Source organism: Carcharhinus amblyrhynchos, chromosome 2 (genome assembly GCF_965287045.1).
Source record: "Carcharhinus amblyrhynchos chromosome 2, sCarAmb.v2.hapA, whole genome shotgun sequence".
Lineage (NCBI taxonomy): Eukaryota > Metazoa > Chordata > Chondrichthyes > Carcharhiniformes > Carcharhinidae > Carcharhinus > Carcharhinus amblyrhynchos.
The window spans coordinates 115,859,905-115,876,946 of NC_137325.1; the positions used below are offsets into that span (position 1 = coordinate 115,859,905).

Here is a 17,042-nt window from a genome sequence, read left to right on the forward strand (position 1 = left end):
TATGAAATGCCTAAGATCTGTAGCTTTTCGTTTGATGGAGACAGAAAGAAAGAGGTTCAAGGTCACAGCAACTTGACAGTTACTGGCAGGGCATGGTGAACAGTGCTGTGAGGTGGGAGGCCTTTTGCAACAAGGCATAAATCTCAGACCAACTACCTGGATAGGCTTAATCTCTTGTGGCACTGGTTATCTCCAGGTGACTCTGTCATGAACAGTAGATTTTATGCCATATACATGGTCTCCACTGCCTTCCAACTCCTCATCTTTTTCCTATGTCCTCCTGATGCCGGTGCTTCAGCTCTTCTCATCACTATTGGAACCTGAAAGTTGTGATTCCATTGCCAGTTGCTGCTTTCCTTGTGCTCAGGTGAACTCTGATTATATCTGGAATACTTGGCCCTCTCTACTTATGCCTTCACCAATGTTTGAGGTTGAGGTTGAGGTTGAGGTGGAGGTGGAGGTGCGCACCCCCGCCCCCGCAAGCTGCCCATTACCACTCTCCCACCACCTCCACTGACTGCATGGTATTTATGTGAAATGGACAATTCCTCCTCTGCATCATTGTCCCTTTCAAGGGGCCCACCCCAATTTGTTGAAGAGGTCATGAGCGGCTGTCTGATGCATTGTCACCTCTGTGCACTTGGTCTGCTCTTAACAGTGCTTGAAGCCCATGTGTCTTGCCAAAATAGGAATATGGCTCTGAATGAGCTCCTTACTACTTCAATTGACATCATGACCAAATCATCCAGGTTCTCAAAGCTGCCCTCTCCCATGTTAATGTCAATAACTGAGTTCCTTAATCAGGTTTATTTACCAAATAAAAAAGCAAACTCAGATTTTCCCAGTTCTTCCATCGTTCAATGTTTCAGCTGTGCCCATTCATACTATTTTGAGGAAAATAAATTAATAGTTAAACAGACAGCTCCTTTAAGGAGAACTGCAACAAACTAGGACCAAATCTCAAAGGAAACTTAAAACATCAGAGCAGAGTATGATTTAGGAGATCAATAAAACACTCCAGCCCCCGCAATGCCCACCAGGCTTGGAATACCTTGATCCCACCAGAAGAAATCACACACTCCCTCTCCAAGGACACTCAGCCAATTGCCCATTGCTTGGATCTATTGATGGCCGCCTTGGCCAGGCCCAAAAGCGGGTTCACAAAGAGGTCCTCCTCACTCCCTGTCCCTCTCTGCACCAAGTGCCTGAATATCAGGAGCATGGGGCTGAAGAGCAAAAAACCTTTAAGAAATTGAAAAGTGGGTGCAGCCTATGACAACTAACAAATGCATGGTCCATGGACTCTATAAGGCTACAAAAGACACAAACATTTTGGGAGTTCATGAACTGACACATCGTACAGTTGTATAGGACTGCTGCATGCAACACCCTCCACCACCTGTCCCACTGGAAAGGATGAGATAGTAAAAAGTCTGACAACACCAGGTTTTAGTCCAACCGATTTATTTGATAATAGACTCACAAGCTTTCGGGGTTAGCCCCTTCGTCAGGTGAATGGAGAGTTCTGGCCTCAGACAGAGCATATAAAGCACAGACAGTTTAGAGATTACTAACTGTCTGTGCTTTATATGCTCTGTCTGAGGCCAGAACTCTCCATTCACCTGACGAAGGGGCTAACCCCGAAAGCTTGTGAGTCTATTATCAAATAAATCGGTTGGACTAAAACCTGGTGTTGTCAGACTTTTTACTGTGTTTACGCCAGTCCAACACTGGCATACCCACATTAAGGATGAGATACCCATGCATAGAGAGCCCACCATGCAGAACCTCCACTGACTGAAGGAGGTGAAGCAGCAGCCGTGCCCATTAATACTCTTTTGAGCAAAATGGTGAACCAATTAGACTAAATCAAACAAACTGAGGGACAAATTGGAAGAGCAACCCCTCAAAGGCATACTGCAAAAAGAAACAGAATTTCAAAAGGAAGGGTCCCTATATTTTTGCATTCACGCAAGCAGTCCAGGTGGGATTTGAGCCCAGTATTATCCTGGGTCTCTGTATTATTAGTCCAGTCATGATGTGGACCTGGTGTTATGAGACTTCTTACTTATTAATCCAGTGACGTTGCTACAATGCCATCAACAGGTCTCCTTTTACAGGTGGACTGATACGCATTAACTTGAGGAGTAGGATGGGCAGAGTCCAAATGCAGGCAAAAGGTACGTTAGAAAAAATTAAACTAATGGCTCCTTTTTCTATAGTTTTAAAGTACTTCTGAATTAATTTCAAAATTCACAACCATAAGCAGTTGTTTTTTATTGTACAAATTGACTAATTTAAAGATGATAAATACAACTTGGAACAGAATAAAGTCCAAACACAGTTTGTAGGATTATTGACATGAGGAAGAATTTTAATAACTGGATTACGATCCATTCAAATGTGAGTGCTCACTACCTGAGAGGCCAAGTTTATTCTAATCTGATATTTCATTCCAGTACAAAGCGAATGTTGCATTGCCAAATATGCCATTTTTTGGTTGAGACATTAATGCAAGTCCTTTTTTTCTGGTTAGAAGAAAGCAGGAGATCCCATTGTATTTTTATAAAGCAGAGACACTTTTAACCAAAATTGTGTTCTCAACTAAAGCCACAATATAAGTTAAATGGTGTTTCATCTCATACTTATAGAGCTATACAAAATTATTAAGGGAATGGAAGATCATCCAAATATTGTTCCTTTTCCTTGATAAACTTTGTATTGACTGAAAAACCATCTTTCAAACTCGTTTCAAACTAGGGAAAGCTATTTTAAAGAAGTCATTTTGGCTTTAAAATAGGTTATGTGAACACAAAGTAGAAAGGTTAAGTAACATTCAAAACTCCATGATATAGTGTATGTGAAAAAGCAAGTATGGTTTACCTGAGAACTTAATAAACGTGTGTCCCACAACCAAACTTTTTGTCAGTCTGTGTGACAATCAGGTGCTCAAAGTCCATAAAAACCAGAGAAAAATCCTGTTACCTGCTTGCGACAAAATGGGAGTGTGATGAATCTCAGCCAAGCCTGGAAGGCAATTAGGGAGCTCTTTTGCATACCCAACAAGTGCTCTTTTGCATGCCAAACAAGTAAACAAACTCAAATTAACTTATGGACAAATTAAAAGGGGCAGCCCCCCCAAAAAGGAAGGGGGGAACGGCCCGAACAAAAAAACAAAGTCGAAAGGAAACTTAAAACATTAAATCAAAATGTGATTGTCGAGGTCTATAGTACACCCCAGCCTCTGAGGTGCCCAGTGGGCAAGGAAGGCGTCAACTGTGCCCGTGGACACTGCATATACTCTCTCCAGGGACACCTGGCCGCGAACGCCGACAGTCGGGATGGATGACCCTGTTGATTGCCTGCTGCCTGGACCTATTGATGGTGTATCTCGCCAGGCCCAGGAGCAGGTTCACGAGGATGTTGGCATCCCGATACACCCCTCTCCGCACAAGGTGCCCATAGATCAGGAGCGTGGGACTGAAGTGCAAACAAAACATCAGTAAAAGGTGTTTCAGGAAACCAAAAAGGGTGTGCAGTCTATAACACATGACGTAGACATGGTCCATGGGCTCCACGAGGCCACAGAAAGGGCAGTCTCGGGAGCCCGTGTACTGGAAAAACCTACAGTTGTACGGCACTGCTGTGTGCAGCACGCTCCATCCCAGATCCCCAAGATAATTGGGGGAGATCCCTCTGTAGAGGGACCTCCATCGGGGGATCTCTGCCGCCCAGTGGCAACAAGGAAGGCAATTAGGGAACTCTTTTGAGTTGAACCAAATAAATGAAATCAAATTAACTTAGGGACAACTCAAAAGGGACAGTTCCCTAACAGGGGAATCACTCAAAACAAAAGACAAAAGCAAAAAGGAAACTTAAAACATCAAATTAAAGTCTGATTAAAGGGGCCAATAACACACCCCAATCCTTTCTGTGCCCAGCGGATGCTCCCTTTCCATGGACACCTGGCCACAAATGTAGCCGCGGTAGAGGGGCAGATGGTCAGGTTGGATGACCCCCTCAATCCCTCGCAGCCTGCCCCTGTAAATGAACCTTGCCAGGCCCAGGAGCAGGTTCACAAGGAGGTTCTCCTCCACCCCTGCCCCCTTCCGCACCAGGTGGGAAGGCTGTTAGGGATGGGCAATAAATGCTGGTCATCAATAATTCTCACACCCCTTGAACAAATAAAAACCAGATGTTGTTCAATTGTAGTAATCAAAAAAATCTTATTTCATCAAAATCCTATCCTTTAGATATCATAGTTGGAGAGTTAGGCTGTTAGAAAGATTTTGATGGACCAGATGTTTTGCACCAAGCTGACCATGATAAACTTATAGTTTTGTTTACTTTAGGGGAAGAGGAAAATTATAACTTGGCGTAAACATTTAATTATGATAGCTTTTCCAAAAAAAAGACGTGAATCTATTTGCTGTTTCAACAGAAACTCTGGCTTCAAAAACAAACCTCCCAAACTAGTTGCAAAGAGCTTAACGACTACTGAACTGCTGAGTCGGAGTTGGCCGTGCAATGCCTGCCGGGAGTTGTAGTCAGCTTGCCCCGGGCGCCGGGTTCAGATCCGGGTTAGCCGCTGCTGCTCAGAACTACAATTCCCAGGCTGCCGCGCGCGCCCGCCCTCGCTCTGGGAGGATGATGTGAGCGATCCCAGACATTTTCCTGCGGATTACAGCACTCGATCTAAAGGTGGTTTAAAGACAGCCTTTAGGACCATGGCCAGGGCTGTCACTTGGCACTGACAGGCTGACAGCTGTACCCTCGCCACCACTGCCACCGGATTAACCCCTGACAGCTTTGCCCAGCCATCGCTTTCTGTTTCGCTGCGCAAACCCGCACGGGCCTAGTCTGTTTGTTTATAATTCGTTTGTTTTGTTTCTGTGAAAGTCGAAGTTGGGGGTGGGGGGAAAAATACTTTAAGGTTTTGGACCCCCTTCGTCTCCAAAAGATGGCGGATACTAAATCCATTCACCAGCGAAGATTTGAAGCTGCTGTCAGTGTTATTCAGAGTTTACCTAAAAACGGTGAAAGCATTTTCTTCTTCTATATTGTTAATGGGGGGAGGGAGTTTTCTTTTAAAAAAATCTCTCTGGGAGTCTGAAACGAATTTATTTTAAGATTTAAAAAAAATCCTCCTTTGCTGATTGGGTTTATTTATCCAGTGAGTCCTGATTATAGCTCTGTGATGATATATGACAGTCGTCATGCTGTGTGTCAGGTCAAGTCATCCCATATAATTTTTGTTGCCATGTGAGAAACTGATGGGAGGAGGTACTTATTACGGTTTTGAGTGAGTTCTGGTCAGTGTTACTTATTATAACCTGGGAATGTGCGCTGTTTATACTTCACGTAAAATTTGGTCTCTCCCTTTTTGAAGTTATTTGGATTTAGTACCTTTGGTACATTGCTCTATCCTGCTTCATTTTGTTAGCAGGGACAGAATTTTAAATGTGCTCTGAAGCCCTTAGGGTTTATATCTAGAAGGATTAAATTCAAAAACAATTGTTTTGTTTAACTTGTATAGAACATTGGAAAAACATACTTAAGAGAGTACTGCACCTAGTTGTGATCTCCATATGACAAGAAACATATGAAAGAATTACAGCGGATGCAAGGATAGATCACCAGAACTGAGAGACCAAGAAAAGCCGAAGTGTATTTTGCCCCCTTAATAAAAAAGGAAGTCTGAGGAGTAACCTTTAAAGTTAATGAAGAAGTTTAATCAGGTAGAAATGGAAAAGAATATTTCCATGTGTGGGGATAGTCCAAAACCAATGGTCATATAAATGAGAGTTACTAAGTAATTCAGTATGTTCTTTGGATGCATCATTGACTGGAGCAGCATTTGTTGTCCATCCTAATTGCACCACCACCTCAAAGGCAACCAAGGATAGGCAATAAATGCAGGTCCAGCCAAAGATCCCTGCATCCCATGAGTGAAGTCAAAATATTTCGTTAATTACTATGTGAAGTTTTTCTCCTGAATTTTAATTGGATTTATTAGTAACTCCTATATTTGAAATTGTATGAAACTAATTAGATTGAAGTGAGATTGCTATCAGATTGAATATGTGTGGCAAACAGATTATATTAATTTAATACGAAGCTAGAAAGGAATAGAATGTAATGCTAATATAATCAGCTGAATTAGAATGAGGAGGTTCCCATGGAACATAAATTCAGTCACAGACCTATTGGGCTGAATTGTTATTTTCTGTTCAGTAAATCTTATCTAATTGGATAATGCAAAGAAAATCAGAAATGTGAAAGGATCATTATAATTCCATCCCTCCATGTCCTATCTTTTGCATCACAGCAAACAATTGTATCATGCAGAAGACCAATGCTTTTTCCCTCCTATTTTACCTGCATATCATTTGAAACATTTCTGTCTTTGTATAATGCACCTTGTTGTTTTAGTCTGCATCAGTCTTGACTCAGTGGTACTATTCTTGCTCTGTGCTGGGTTGCTCAAGCCTCTCTTTAGAGATTTGATCCTATAGTGTAGGCTGATAGTTCAATGTAACACTGTTGAATAATCAGGGGAGATGCCTCTTGGATGAGATGTTAAACCAATGTCCTGTCTCATCTTGCGCATTAACACACAAAATTCTATTGTTTTATTTAAGGACTGCAGCGTTCTTTTGGTGCCACAAGTGAATGTTTATTTCTCAAACAACTTTCAAAACATTTTTTCTATATTCCATTTATTTGTCTGATCTTATTTTACACAGATTATGTGCCATATTTCTTGGCAGTCTAACAGTGATTACACTCGTTCACTGTGAAGCATTAATCATGGCAGGTGCTATATTAGTGAAAATTTATTGATTTCTGTTAAATATGTAATCCAGATATGTGTAACTATTTTAATTAATATTTTGAAAGTGCAATTAAAACTGTAGATAAAGATTTTAAATGGAAACTTTGTTCCATTTGGTAATTGAGACTGGAGCTGTTGGAATCATCGTTGTCATGCAGAGCATAAATCCATACTTTAAAAGTGAACTACTTGGTGTAGAAATCTGTTTTAAAGTGTTGAATAATATAATAGTTGCTACAAATTACCTCAGTTTATTTTTCACACCACAGTGCAACATTAATAACACTGAGTTGACAAGTAATAGGTACCACATGGGCAAGTGCAAAATTTTAAGATTTGGAAAGGCTAGTAATGTTAATTTTCTGTTCAAAATATTTTAAAGGCATACATTCACCAAACGACAGCATTCCATTTATTTTTACTTCATAGAATTCTGTTGGCTGTGTTTTTAATTTAATGTGGCTGGTGTAGTGTATTGGCATACTATCTTTTTACCACAAGAATGCAAGTTTGAATCTGCTGCAGAATAATTACAGGCCCAAAGCACAAAATTGCCCTCTGATAAGCCAAAATGAATATTCTCAGTTTTGGACACCATTCAGTTGCTGGCATTCAGAGCAGATTAGTAAAAGTTCAAGAGTTAGACTTTAGGTGCATTTGGATGAATTTTGTGCTGAATCCGGTTCATGTTGTACCTGATCTATTTCTGATATTGGCACAAGATGTTCAAAATTTACATATATTCCATTCCCCAACATATCCATTCCCTCACATTTAATCTAAAAATACTCAAAGAATAGAATTTTAAATATTGTGATTGTTCAGTCAGTTTTACTGTCGTGAGCAATGCCATGAGGTGTTAGGATATGGGTTTGCAATCCTGATTTTTGGACTTGATAAATGACTTTTTTTCTCTGATTTGCCAGAAGGAGTCAACACGCTTTCTTACAGAAGGGAAATTTGTATGCAGGCCATTGACTTGGGTTCCTATAAATAGAGAGTGACTAAAATTGTAGTGGTTTAGTAAGGAGGTTATACTTGTAATGCATAACTCTTAATAATAAAGTATGTGAAGATTCATTCTTCACCAACTAGCTTTCTGAAAAATAACCTGCTAACAGAGGATGGTTGCCAAAAGGTGAAGGTTGAAAGCTAAGGAAAAGAAAATCTGAAGACTCTGAACCATATAACCAATGGACGAATGATGACAGTTATGTTCATACCAAACAGCATACAGAGTATGGTTTTGTCATTATTGCTTCCTATGAGGAATAAAATTGGAAGTATTTTGTGAGCTGTTTGCCTATCATGTAGATAATTTCTGCAGTCATCATTTCTAAACCCATTATCTGTTGAATACCTGTGATGCATGGTAAGACTTAGATTTTGGAAAGCAGATGATCAGTTAAAGAAGGAATATATCACAGATTTTAACAGATTGTATAAAGGATTGATGATTCAATTTGGGGATGCATTTAAATTGCTGGATTGTGCTAAGGTGTCTCAATTGCACAGGCTCTTGGTTCTAAGTGGTGTTTGATTCTTGGAAGGAAGACCCTCTAAAATTAGGTACCTGCTGCCTTCAAATATTTCATATGATTTCCTTCAGCCCTCATGGAATAAATTGTACATTGTGTGGTGATGAAACAGCTGAAGACTTGGTGAATGCCAGGCTCAGAAATGTGCCCATTCAGTGGAAGATTTAAAGACAGGCAGAATGACGATGAAAGCTTCTTTAGCATATCTGGCTGCTATAGCAGGAAACAGAATTGAAACAACAGTAATAAGTACACAAATCCCAGAAATGTCCAAGGAAGAATTAACAGCTGCTTAGGTGTGACTCAATATCATGATGTGATGAACTGCCCAAAGTAGAAAAGCAGGTTCCTCAATGTCAGATGGCACAAAGAATTCCAAGGAAGATGATGGAGATAATGAAGCTTACAAATTTTACTGGTCACCCGGAGTTTTAGTCCTTTGAATGTGTTAGCTATGTATTCATTTAACTGTGCAGTGCTAGTATATTCTTCAACAGGATGTGGAACAAATAGGTTAAAATGGTATCTAGGTTGAAGGATTGAGACAAGGTTAAGGAATATAAAAGTGATATTTGCTTTAGGTTTAGTGATGACAATGTATTGAAGTAAAGGATGTTGTAATTCTGTATAAAATAGCTGGAATAAGCTATTATGTACTGATTTGTCTCTAGTGAGATACAAAGTTTACTCAACAGCAAAGGTATGAACAAGGCACAAACGAAACTTGACATGGAGCACAATGAATCGTTTGGTCTACAGTTTGCCTGGTCAGGATATTAACCTAATTTTTTTGCCACAGTATTTTATTCAAACATCTGTTTAAAAAAGTGCATTTTAAATGCAAGTTTGGCTCACGTTGAAGAAAACTGTAAAAACAAGTATGATTCTGAATGCACTTATAGAAACATAGAACATTACAGCACAGTACAGGCCCTTCGGCCCTCAATGTTGTGCCAAGCTATGTTCAATCCCAAGATCAAGCTATCCTCTCCCTATAATTCTGGAGTGTTCCATGTGCCTATCCAATAACCGTTTGAAAGTTCTTAAAGTGTCCGACTCCACTATCACAGCAGGCAGTCTATACCATCCAATGTGAATGCTGGAAGGATGTTTCCCCTTGTAGGGAAGTGCAGAATGAAGGGGCACATTTTTAAAGTAAGTTGTTTGCCATTTAAAAATGAGATGAGGAGAAAGGTTTTGAGTGTTGTAGTGTTTGGAATTCTCTTTCCCACCAAGCAGTGGTGGTTGATCATTGAAAGCACTCAGGGCTGAGTCGGGCACATTTTTGATATTGGAGCCAAGGATTACGGGGTGCACACAGGGAAGTGGTAAGAAGGCCGCAATCTAACCAATCATGATCTTAATGTTGGAGCAGGCTCGAGGAGCCATCAATCAGAATCAGAGAGACGAAAAGCAAATTGTCTGAAAGTTTCATAGTTTGTTTACCATACTCGTCAAAGGTTAAAAATCCTATTTAAAAAATGCAGGTGTGATGGATGAATGTACACAGCTAAAAGAGATTAGTGACAAGTGTTGAAATTAATAAAAAAAATTGGAAAATGCCACCACATTCTCTTGGAAGCCCTCCATTGACATTAATGAGGTAGTTGCCATGGGTCTAAGGATATGAAAGACAAAAATATTTTAATTATGTAAATATAGATACTTATTCTGTAATAAGTATCATTATAGAATTTATTCTTTCTATAGTGATACTTGGTGAGGACAAAGGGTTATTATAGACAAAATCACAGAGTGAGAAAGTGCAATACTGTTAGTAAGTCCAGAAGTGATTCTTAGTTTTGAAGACAATTGTCTTCTAGAGAAAGACACTCCAATAGTACAAGAGGATGATCTCTCACTAGTATTCCTGAAAGACAAAACAGTTCAAGTAAAGCACAGCTTGAATAGATTAGGAAAAAATATATAGACCACAGAACAGTCTCAGAACAGAACTAGAAGCAGAAGTCTTCATGATCATGAAGTTTTGGTGGCTGCCATAAAGCCTAAGGAGAGACAAAAGAAAGAGAGTTAGGTAGTTGGAGAGGGTTCACAGTTTATTCTGAAGTATCAGATGAGGGGCAACCAGCATTGTCATGTAGGTGGATGTACACTGGAAAAAGTCCTCGCGGACAGAAGAAGAAGAAGAAGAAGAAGAAGAAGAAGACTCAAGTGAAGCTAATTGCTAAGGGCTTTGTAAAATGAGTGGATATTGCAAATATTAGTGGACTCCCCCACAGCTGGAAAAGTAATCTTGAAAATCTGTTTAGCTTTTTTGGCCACACACGAATGGGATGTATAGATCAACATGCCTAAAAGCTACATTTCTACATGGTGAAGCGTTTCAGAGAGAACTGTTTCTGAAACCAGCCAGAGAAGCAGCAGATGCAGAAAACTAAGGAAATAAACATATGTGGCTTGAATGATGTTTCCAGGGTATGTTTTTGTTTTTTGGTATGATCGGTTTTGCTGAAAATAGGTTATATTCAATTAAAAGCTGATCTCACAATGTTGGTATTGTAAATGGAAACTTCCAGACATCATCTTGATGCATGTTGATAATTTTTATGAAGTACTGTGTAATTTGAGAAATTACTAATTACTAATTAGAAATTACTAATTTGAGAATTACTAATAAGCTTGGAGTATAATTTAACATTGGGAATTTGACGTGAAGCTTTTAAAGATGTTGGTTGAGATATTAAGCAGAATAGATCTAGAATAGCTTAACGTCATCAATTCTGACTTGAAAGGGTTGCTTCCATCCCAGTTAATCATTTTAGGCCATTAAAAAGAAAGATAATGTTATGTCTAAAGGAGGACAATTGGGAAGCTTAATTGGAAAGTTGAACTGGTTGGACACTTGAATAAGATCAAATGCTAGTTTTGTTGTATTGGAGTTAAGACCTACCACATATTACGGTCCAAGCTGAAGTTCATACTAGACAAAGTTCAATCCGAGGGTGAAACCTATCTTGATTGATCCTAATTTTTTTTTGGAAGTTACTGAACAAATTCACAGGAGTTTACTGATGAACTTTTAACATAAAAGAATAAAACATTTATTTAAACAAGAAAAACATTACACCAAACGAAAAGATCAGAAAGATCTCAATACAAATATCAGAAAATTTTTCAAACTTGCGCCATTTCTTTAATTCCGGCAATACCTTTACAAACACACAAAAAAGTGAAGATTTACCAGTGTCTTAACACTGGCTTTTTGCTTGGATTGTTCCCATGGCATGATTCTCTTCTGGTGAATTTCTGAACATTCACTAGATGTTGTTTGCCCAGCTGGTATCTCTTCCTAAGACACCCCTACTCACTGTTACTTAAACACCATTCTAAACTCAGTTACTTCAACTGCAGAGCAAATACATGAGTTCTTTAAACTCAATCCCCCATAAGCCTCGTAGTATTTCTTATCAGAGAGCTTGGAACTCCCTTCTTCCCTTTCTGACGAACTTTTTTTTTGTCTGTCCCTGTGTCTGTGTGACATTGGACTCCTGCCACCAGGCAACAGCATAATTGTTTTTCTGCTTTGGTAATCACTAAATTACTATCCCTTCTGTAAATCACTTTCAGGATTGTAAACCTAATTAAAAATGCATGTACCAGACAAATACAGAAAACCTGATGTTTTTTGTTCAGAGGCCCTCCAGATTTTATGGCACAATCTCGAAAAATGAATTGAAACTATATTCCACTTTTCTTACCACATAAAAATATAAATTAAACTTAAAGTTATAAATTGTTCCTGCCTGCTGAAAGACCTAAAAGTTGAGGACATTTTAAAGACAAATAAAACATATAAAAAGTTTGGGTAACTGCATACTTAAGTTCCCATTTCCAGCAATCTTCACGTACTAATCTTCCTGAAGAGTGTTCTAGTGCAGTTGATATCTTGTTTAGGAAAATGGGAGATGTTGTTCTCATCTTGGGAAGTAGAGGAAATTAAAAAGATTCTTAGAAGTACTTAATGCTGAAACACTGGTTCTTGTGCAGGCAGTGGATCAAATTCTCCCAGAGAGTTATTACACCATGAGCCAACTAATCTTACTCGACTCCGGCTTCTACATGTGTTTCCAAACTCTCCTCTCCAAACAATGCTTTCCCTCAGCTGTTCCCAGTAAGGATTCATTTCCAAGATTTCTGAATCTTTCAGTAATTCATTTGGCTTTAATAGCTTTCAAACTTTCATTCAGTCTTTCAGAGAACAAGCCACCGATTGCCTCAGCTATTGCTTCACGGTCTGTAGTCAGATATTGCCATCCTTATGATTCTTTCAGATCTCTGACTTCCCATTAGCCAACTTCATCAGTTCCGTCCCTAATTTCAATGAGCAGTGCCCTGCTCCAATTCCAGTCTTTTAACTTCAGTTTCCTGGAATTCCTCTTTTCGTCCACTGGTTTTTAAAACTAGCTGTTCTTTATTTTCTGGGACTTGCAATAAAGCCCGTTACTACATTGTTCAGTTTCTGGTACAGCTGAGCTGTGTTCTCTCAAACTATTGAGCATTTTCTACCTGGGAACAGTTAAACCAAAAACATCAGGGGGCGAATTTTCCTGACCCATCTGCCACAGGAATTGTAGCAGGTGATGGGCACACCTTGTGGCGGGATTTTCTGGTTTCGGGGTGAATACAGCCAGAAAATTCCATCCCAGGCCTTTTCCTTAAAGGTGCCTGGCTGCTAAGCCACAGCTTATTCTTTCTCCAGGCTCTTGTTTAACTTTCACACAGTTAACTCTCTTAAGCACAACAGAGATGCATTTTAAAAAGAAACCATAAGCCCCCAGACGTGCAAAGACCTTTGTTTAACATGAATCTGATGAGTTTTACCCTTTCTCAGACGGAAAAACTGAATGAATGTCACTTAAATCTATATCTTATTTCTAACATCCAACAGTACAAACATCGATTACTTAAAACTACCCCTGCCTCCTGACAGATGAAACTTATGGATGTAGGGTTAGGAGGCATATATGTAATGTGTAACTACATAAATAAATAAACAAGTATGTCATAATTGGTTTCTTTTTCAACTGGCATTCAGGAATATAATAAGGGATCATAACATGTGTAACCCCAGGCATTTTCTTGGTTAGTTTGCTGCCAAATGTATATGGAGAAACATCATCATGTTGTTATGGTTATGAGGTTTATGAGATCATATTTTGACACTGTAGTTTTAAAGTTAGGGTAAATGAAAGAGACCTTGTGAGCTGACCTGCAGTCTGCCCAACAGTAAGCCTTGGTGGTTTGATTGTTAGGGATTAAAGGAAGGCTTAGCTTAAAAAAAGACTTGATTATTTTCCTGAGAAGAACGTGCAAGGTATTTACACTTTTGGCAGTCAAAGATAACCAATTGCCCTTGCATTTAGGTAAAAATGCTAATGCGTTTCCTGCAGAAGAGGGCAGAGGAAACTACTTTTGAGATCAGGTTACAGGTTTCCTTACAAATTAATGAATATTTCAGGCAAACTGGGGTTTTGTGTAGTCAGCAAAGTGACATGGCTGCTTGGCTTTGCAAGCTACTGTGACCAGGCGTGGGACAGAGATGGATTCTACTGAAAACGATGCATCCTGAAACCATTTAAGAATTCTGGGAGATTTTCCTGAAATGCTGGGGAAGATCAATCATGGAATAAGCTTCCTGTAGTTGGTAGATGTAAGAAACTCTCTGAAAATTGAGGAAACGCCTCCATGGTTACTTCAAGTTACTATGAGGATATGCAAACCTGTTGGAAGCTGGGAGCGATTGTGGCCTGTTTGCTTAAAGGACTATAATTCTGAGTGTGAAAGGTGTTGAGTATAAAAGGGGAATGTCATTCTGAAGAATAAAGTACATGTTGTCTTAAAAAAAGGTGTTGGTACCTACATAAAAAAAAAGTTTATGGTGTTGTCTTAGTTACTTGTTTTAAAACATGAAATCTTATGTTATTCTTTTAGCTAGTAACTGGAAGTTTGAATCTATTTTTAAACATTATTGGAAACCCTTCTTCACGCTTGAGGTTCCAACCTATTGAGAAATCCACAGGTATACACTTTGTTTGCTTGCCATGATATGAGTACTCTGCTAATAAACAAAAGAACAAACAAAGAACAACCCAGCACGGGAAACAGGCCCTTCGGCCCAACGAGCCCACGCCACCGCATCCTCCTACACCTACCCTGCCCTGCGTGTCTGTTAGTGGAACCCCTAACTTAGCCAGATTCAGGGGAGAATAGTGTCAATTTGGTAAACCAATCAGCCTAAGAGCACATCTTTGGGGTGTGGGAGGAAACCGGAGCGCCCGGAGGAAACCCACACAGCCACAGGGAGAATGCGCAAACTCCCACAGACACAGGCCCAAATCCATGTATCTGCACAGCTAGCAGTGATAGTCACTGAGCTGTTGCAGCGCCCGTCTACCGGTCCAGGATCAAGCACACACACCAACACGAAGTACTAGGCCACTCTCGGAACCTCCCAGAGCAGCCCACGCACGACCCACCGTGTGCATGCCCCTTGTTTGACAACAAGGTGGACCACTACCTGCGGAATAAAAAGACAAAAACGTTAACATATAAGTCTGCATTTCCGGTGTCTCCCGAGGCTCTGACCCTATTTAATACCCCCTACTATAACCCTCCATCCTTGTTTCGCTCATGTGTCTATCTAAGTAAACCTTAAACAAGTCCAACGTTCCTGCCTCCACCACCCTACTCGGTAGCGCGTTCCATACCCCCATGACCCTCTGCGTGAAGAACCTTCCTCTCACATCCAAATTATACTTCTCCCCCTTCACCCTTAGATCATGACCTCTCGTAATTGTACCCAGTCTAGGGAGCAGCCTCTCACTATTGACACTATCTGTTCCCTTCAGTATCTTATATACCTCTATCATGTCTCCCCTCAAACTCCGTCTTCCCAAGGAGAAAAGTCCCAGTTTCTCCAACCTTTCCTCGTAACTCAGTCCTTCCATGCCAGGCAACATCCTGGTAAACCTCCTCTGCACCCTCTCCAGAGTCTCCACGTCCTTCCGGTAGTAAGGTGACCAGAACTGGACGCAGTACTCCAAATGCAGTCTAACCAACGTTCTGTACAACTGAAGCATTAGACGGCAGCTCCTATACTCTATACCCCTTCCTATAAAGGCTAGCATTCCATAAGCTTTCCTCACAACCTTCTCCACTTGTGTCGCAACCTTCATAGACTTGTGAACCTGCACTCCGAGGTCCCTCTGTATTTCTATACTCCTAATCGGTCTACCTTTTATCACGTAGCTCCTCTCTGCATTATTCCTTCCAAAATGCATCATCTCGCATTTGTCAGGATTAAATTCCATCTGCCACCTATCTGCCCAATGTACCAACCTATCTATATCCTGCTGTATCACCTGACATTCCACCTCAGTATCCGCCAACCCTGCCATCTTGGTGTCATCCGCAAACTTGCTGATCACACCACGTACGCTCTCTTCCAAGTCGTTTATGTATACTACAAAGAGGAGAGGTCCCAGTAGTGAGCCCTGCGGCACACCACTGGTCACTGGCCTCCAGCCCGAAAAGGTCCCCTCAACAACTACCCTCTGTCTCCTGTTGCCCAGCCAGTTCTCAATCCACCTAGCTACCTGTCATTGTATCCCATGCGTCTTACCCTTTTCTACCAGCCTACCATGAGGGACTTTGTCAAATGCCTTACTGAAATCCATATAGATGACATCAACGGCTCTCCCATCGTCAACCGTTTTTGTCACCTCCTCAAAGAATTCTACCAGATTCGTAAGGCAAGACCTCCCTCTAACAAAGCCATGTTGCGTATCCCTAATCAGATCGCAACACTCCAAATGCTCATACATCCTACCCCTAAGTAATTTTTCCATTAATTTCCCTACCACCGATGTCAAACTCACCGGTCTATAATTTCCAGGGTTATCCCTACTACCTTTTTTAAACAGCGGTACCACATTTACTACCCTCCAGTCTTCTGGGATCTCACCTGTGTCCAAAGAAGAGACTAAGATTTGCGCCAGAGGCCCAGCAATTTCATCTTTCACCTCCCCAAGCAGCCTGGGATAAATACCATCAGGCCCCGGAGTTTTATCCGTCCTTACGCTACCTAAAAGCCCTAGCACTTCCTCCCTCGTAATAGATGTTTCCTGCCACTGATCCACAGCTCCCTCCAAGACACTGCACAACACCGAACCCCTCTCCTTCGTGAATACCGACGCAAAGTATTCGTTCAGGATCTCCCCCATTCCCTCTGACTCAATACATAACTCCCCACTTTTGTCCCTAAGAGGACCAATTTTCCCTCTAACTACTCTCTTGCTCCTAATATAGGAATAAAATGCCTTTGGATTTTCCTTAATCCTATCAGCCAAAGCCATTTCATGCCCTCTCTTTGCCCTTCTAACTCCCCTTTTTAGCTCCCTCCTACTCTCTCTATATTCCTCCGTACCCAGTTGTTTCGACCTAACATACGCCTCCCTCTTCTTCCTTACCAAGTCTTCGATACCCCCTGTAATCCACGGCTCTCTAATCCTACCTTTCCCATCCTTCCGCTTAACCGGAACATGCCTCTCCTGCAACATTTTCAGTTTGCCCTTAAAAGCCTCCCACTTGCCAACTGTGGACTTGCCAGCTAACAGTCCCTCCCAATCAGTGTCCTTCAGCTCCCTCCT

The 17,042-nt window shown here is 40.7% G+C and overlaps 1 protein-coding gene across 2 annotated transcripts in view; it reads left to right on the plus strand.

Moving 5' to 3' along the window:
* The first annotated feature begins 4,651 nt into the window (after nt 1–4,651).
* The window catches only part of acbd5a (acyl-CoA binding domain containing 5a), a 119,916-nt gene continuing 107,525 nt past the window's right edge, over nt 4,652–17,042 (plus strand). For both annotated transcript variants that reach the window (XM_080211618.1, XM_080211627.1), the window contains exon 1: nt 4,652–5,036. In XM_080211618.1, coding sequence (XP_080067744.1) covers nt 4,961–5,036 — 76 coding nt within the window. In that variant the 5' untranslated portion in view covers nt 4,652–4,960. The remainder of the gene's footprint in view (nt 5,037–17,042) is intronic.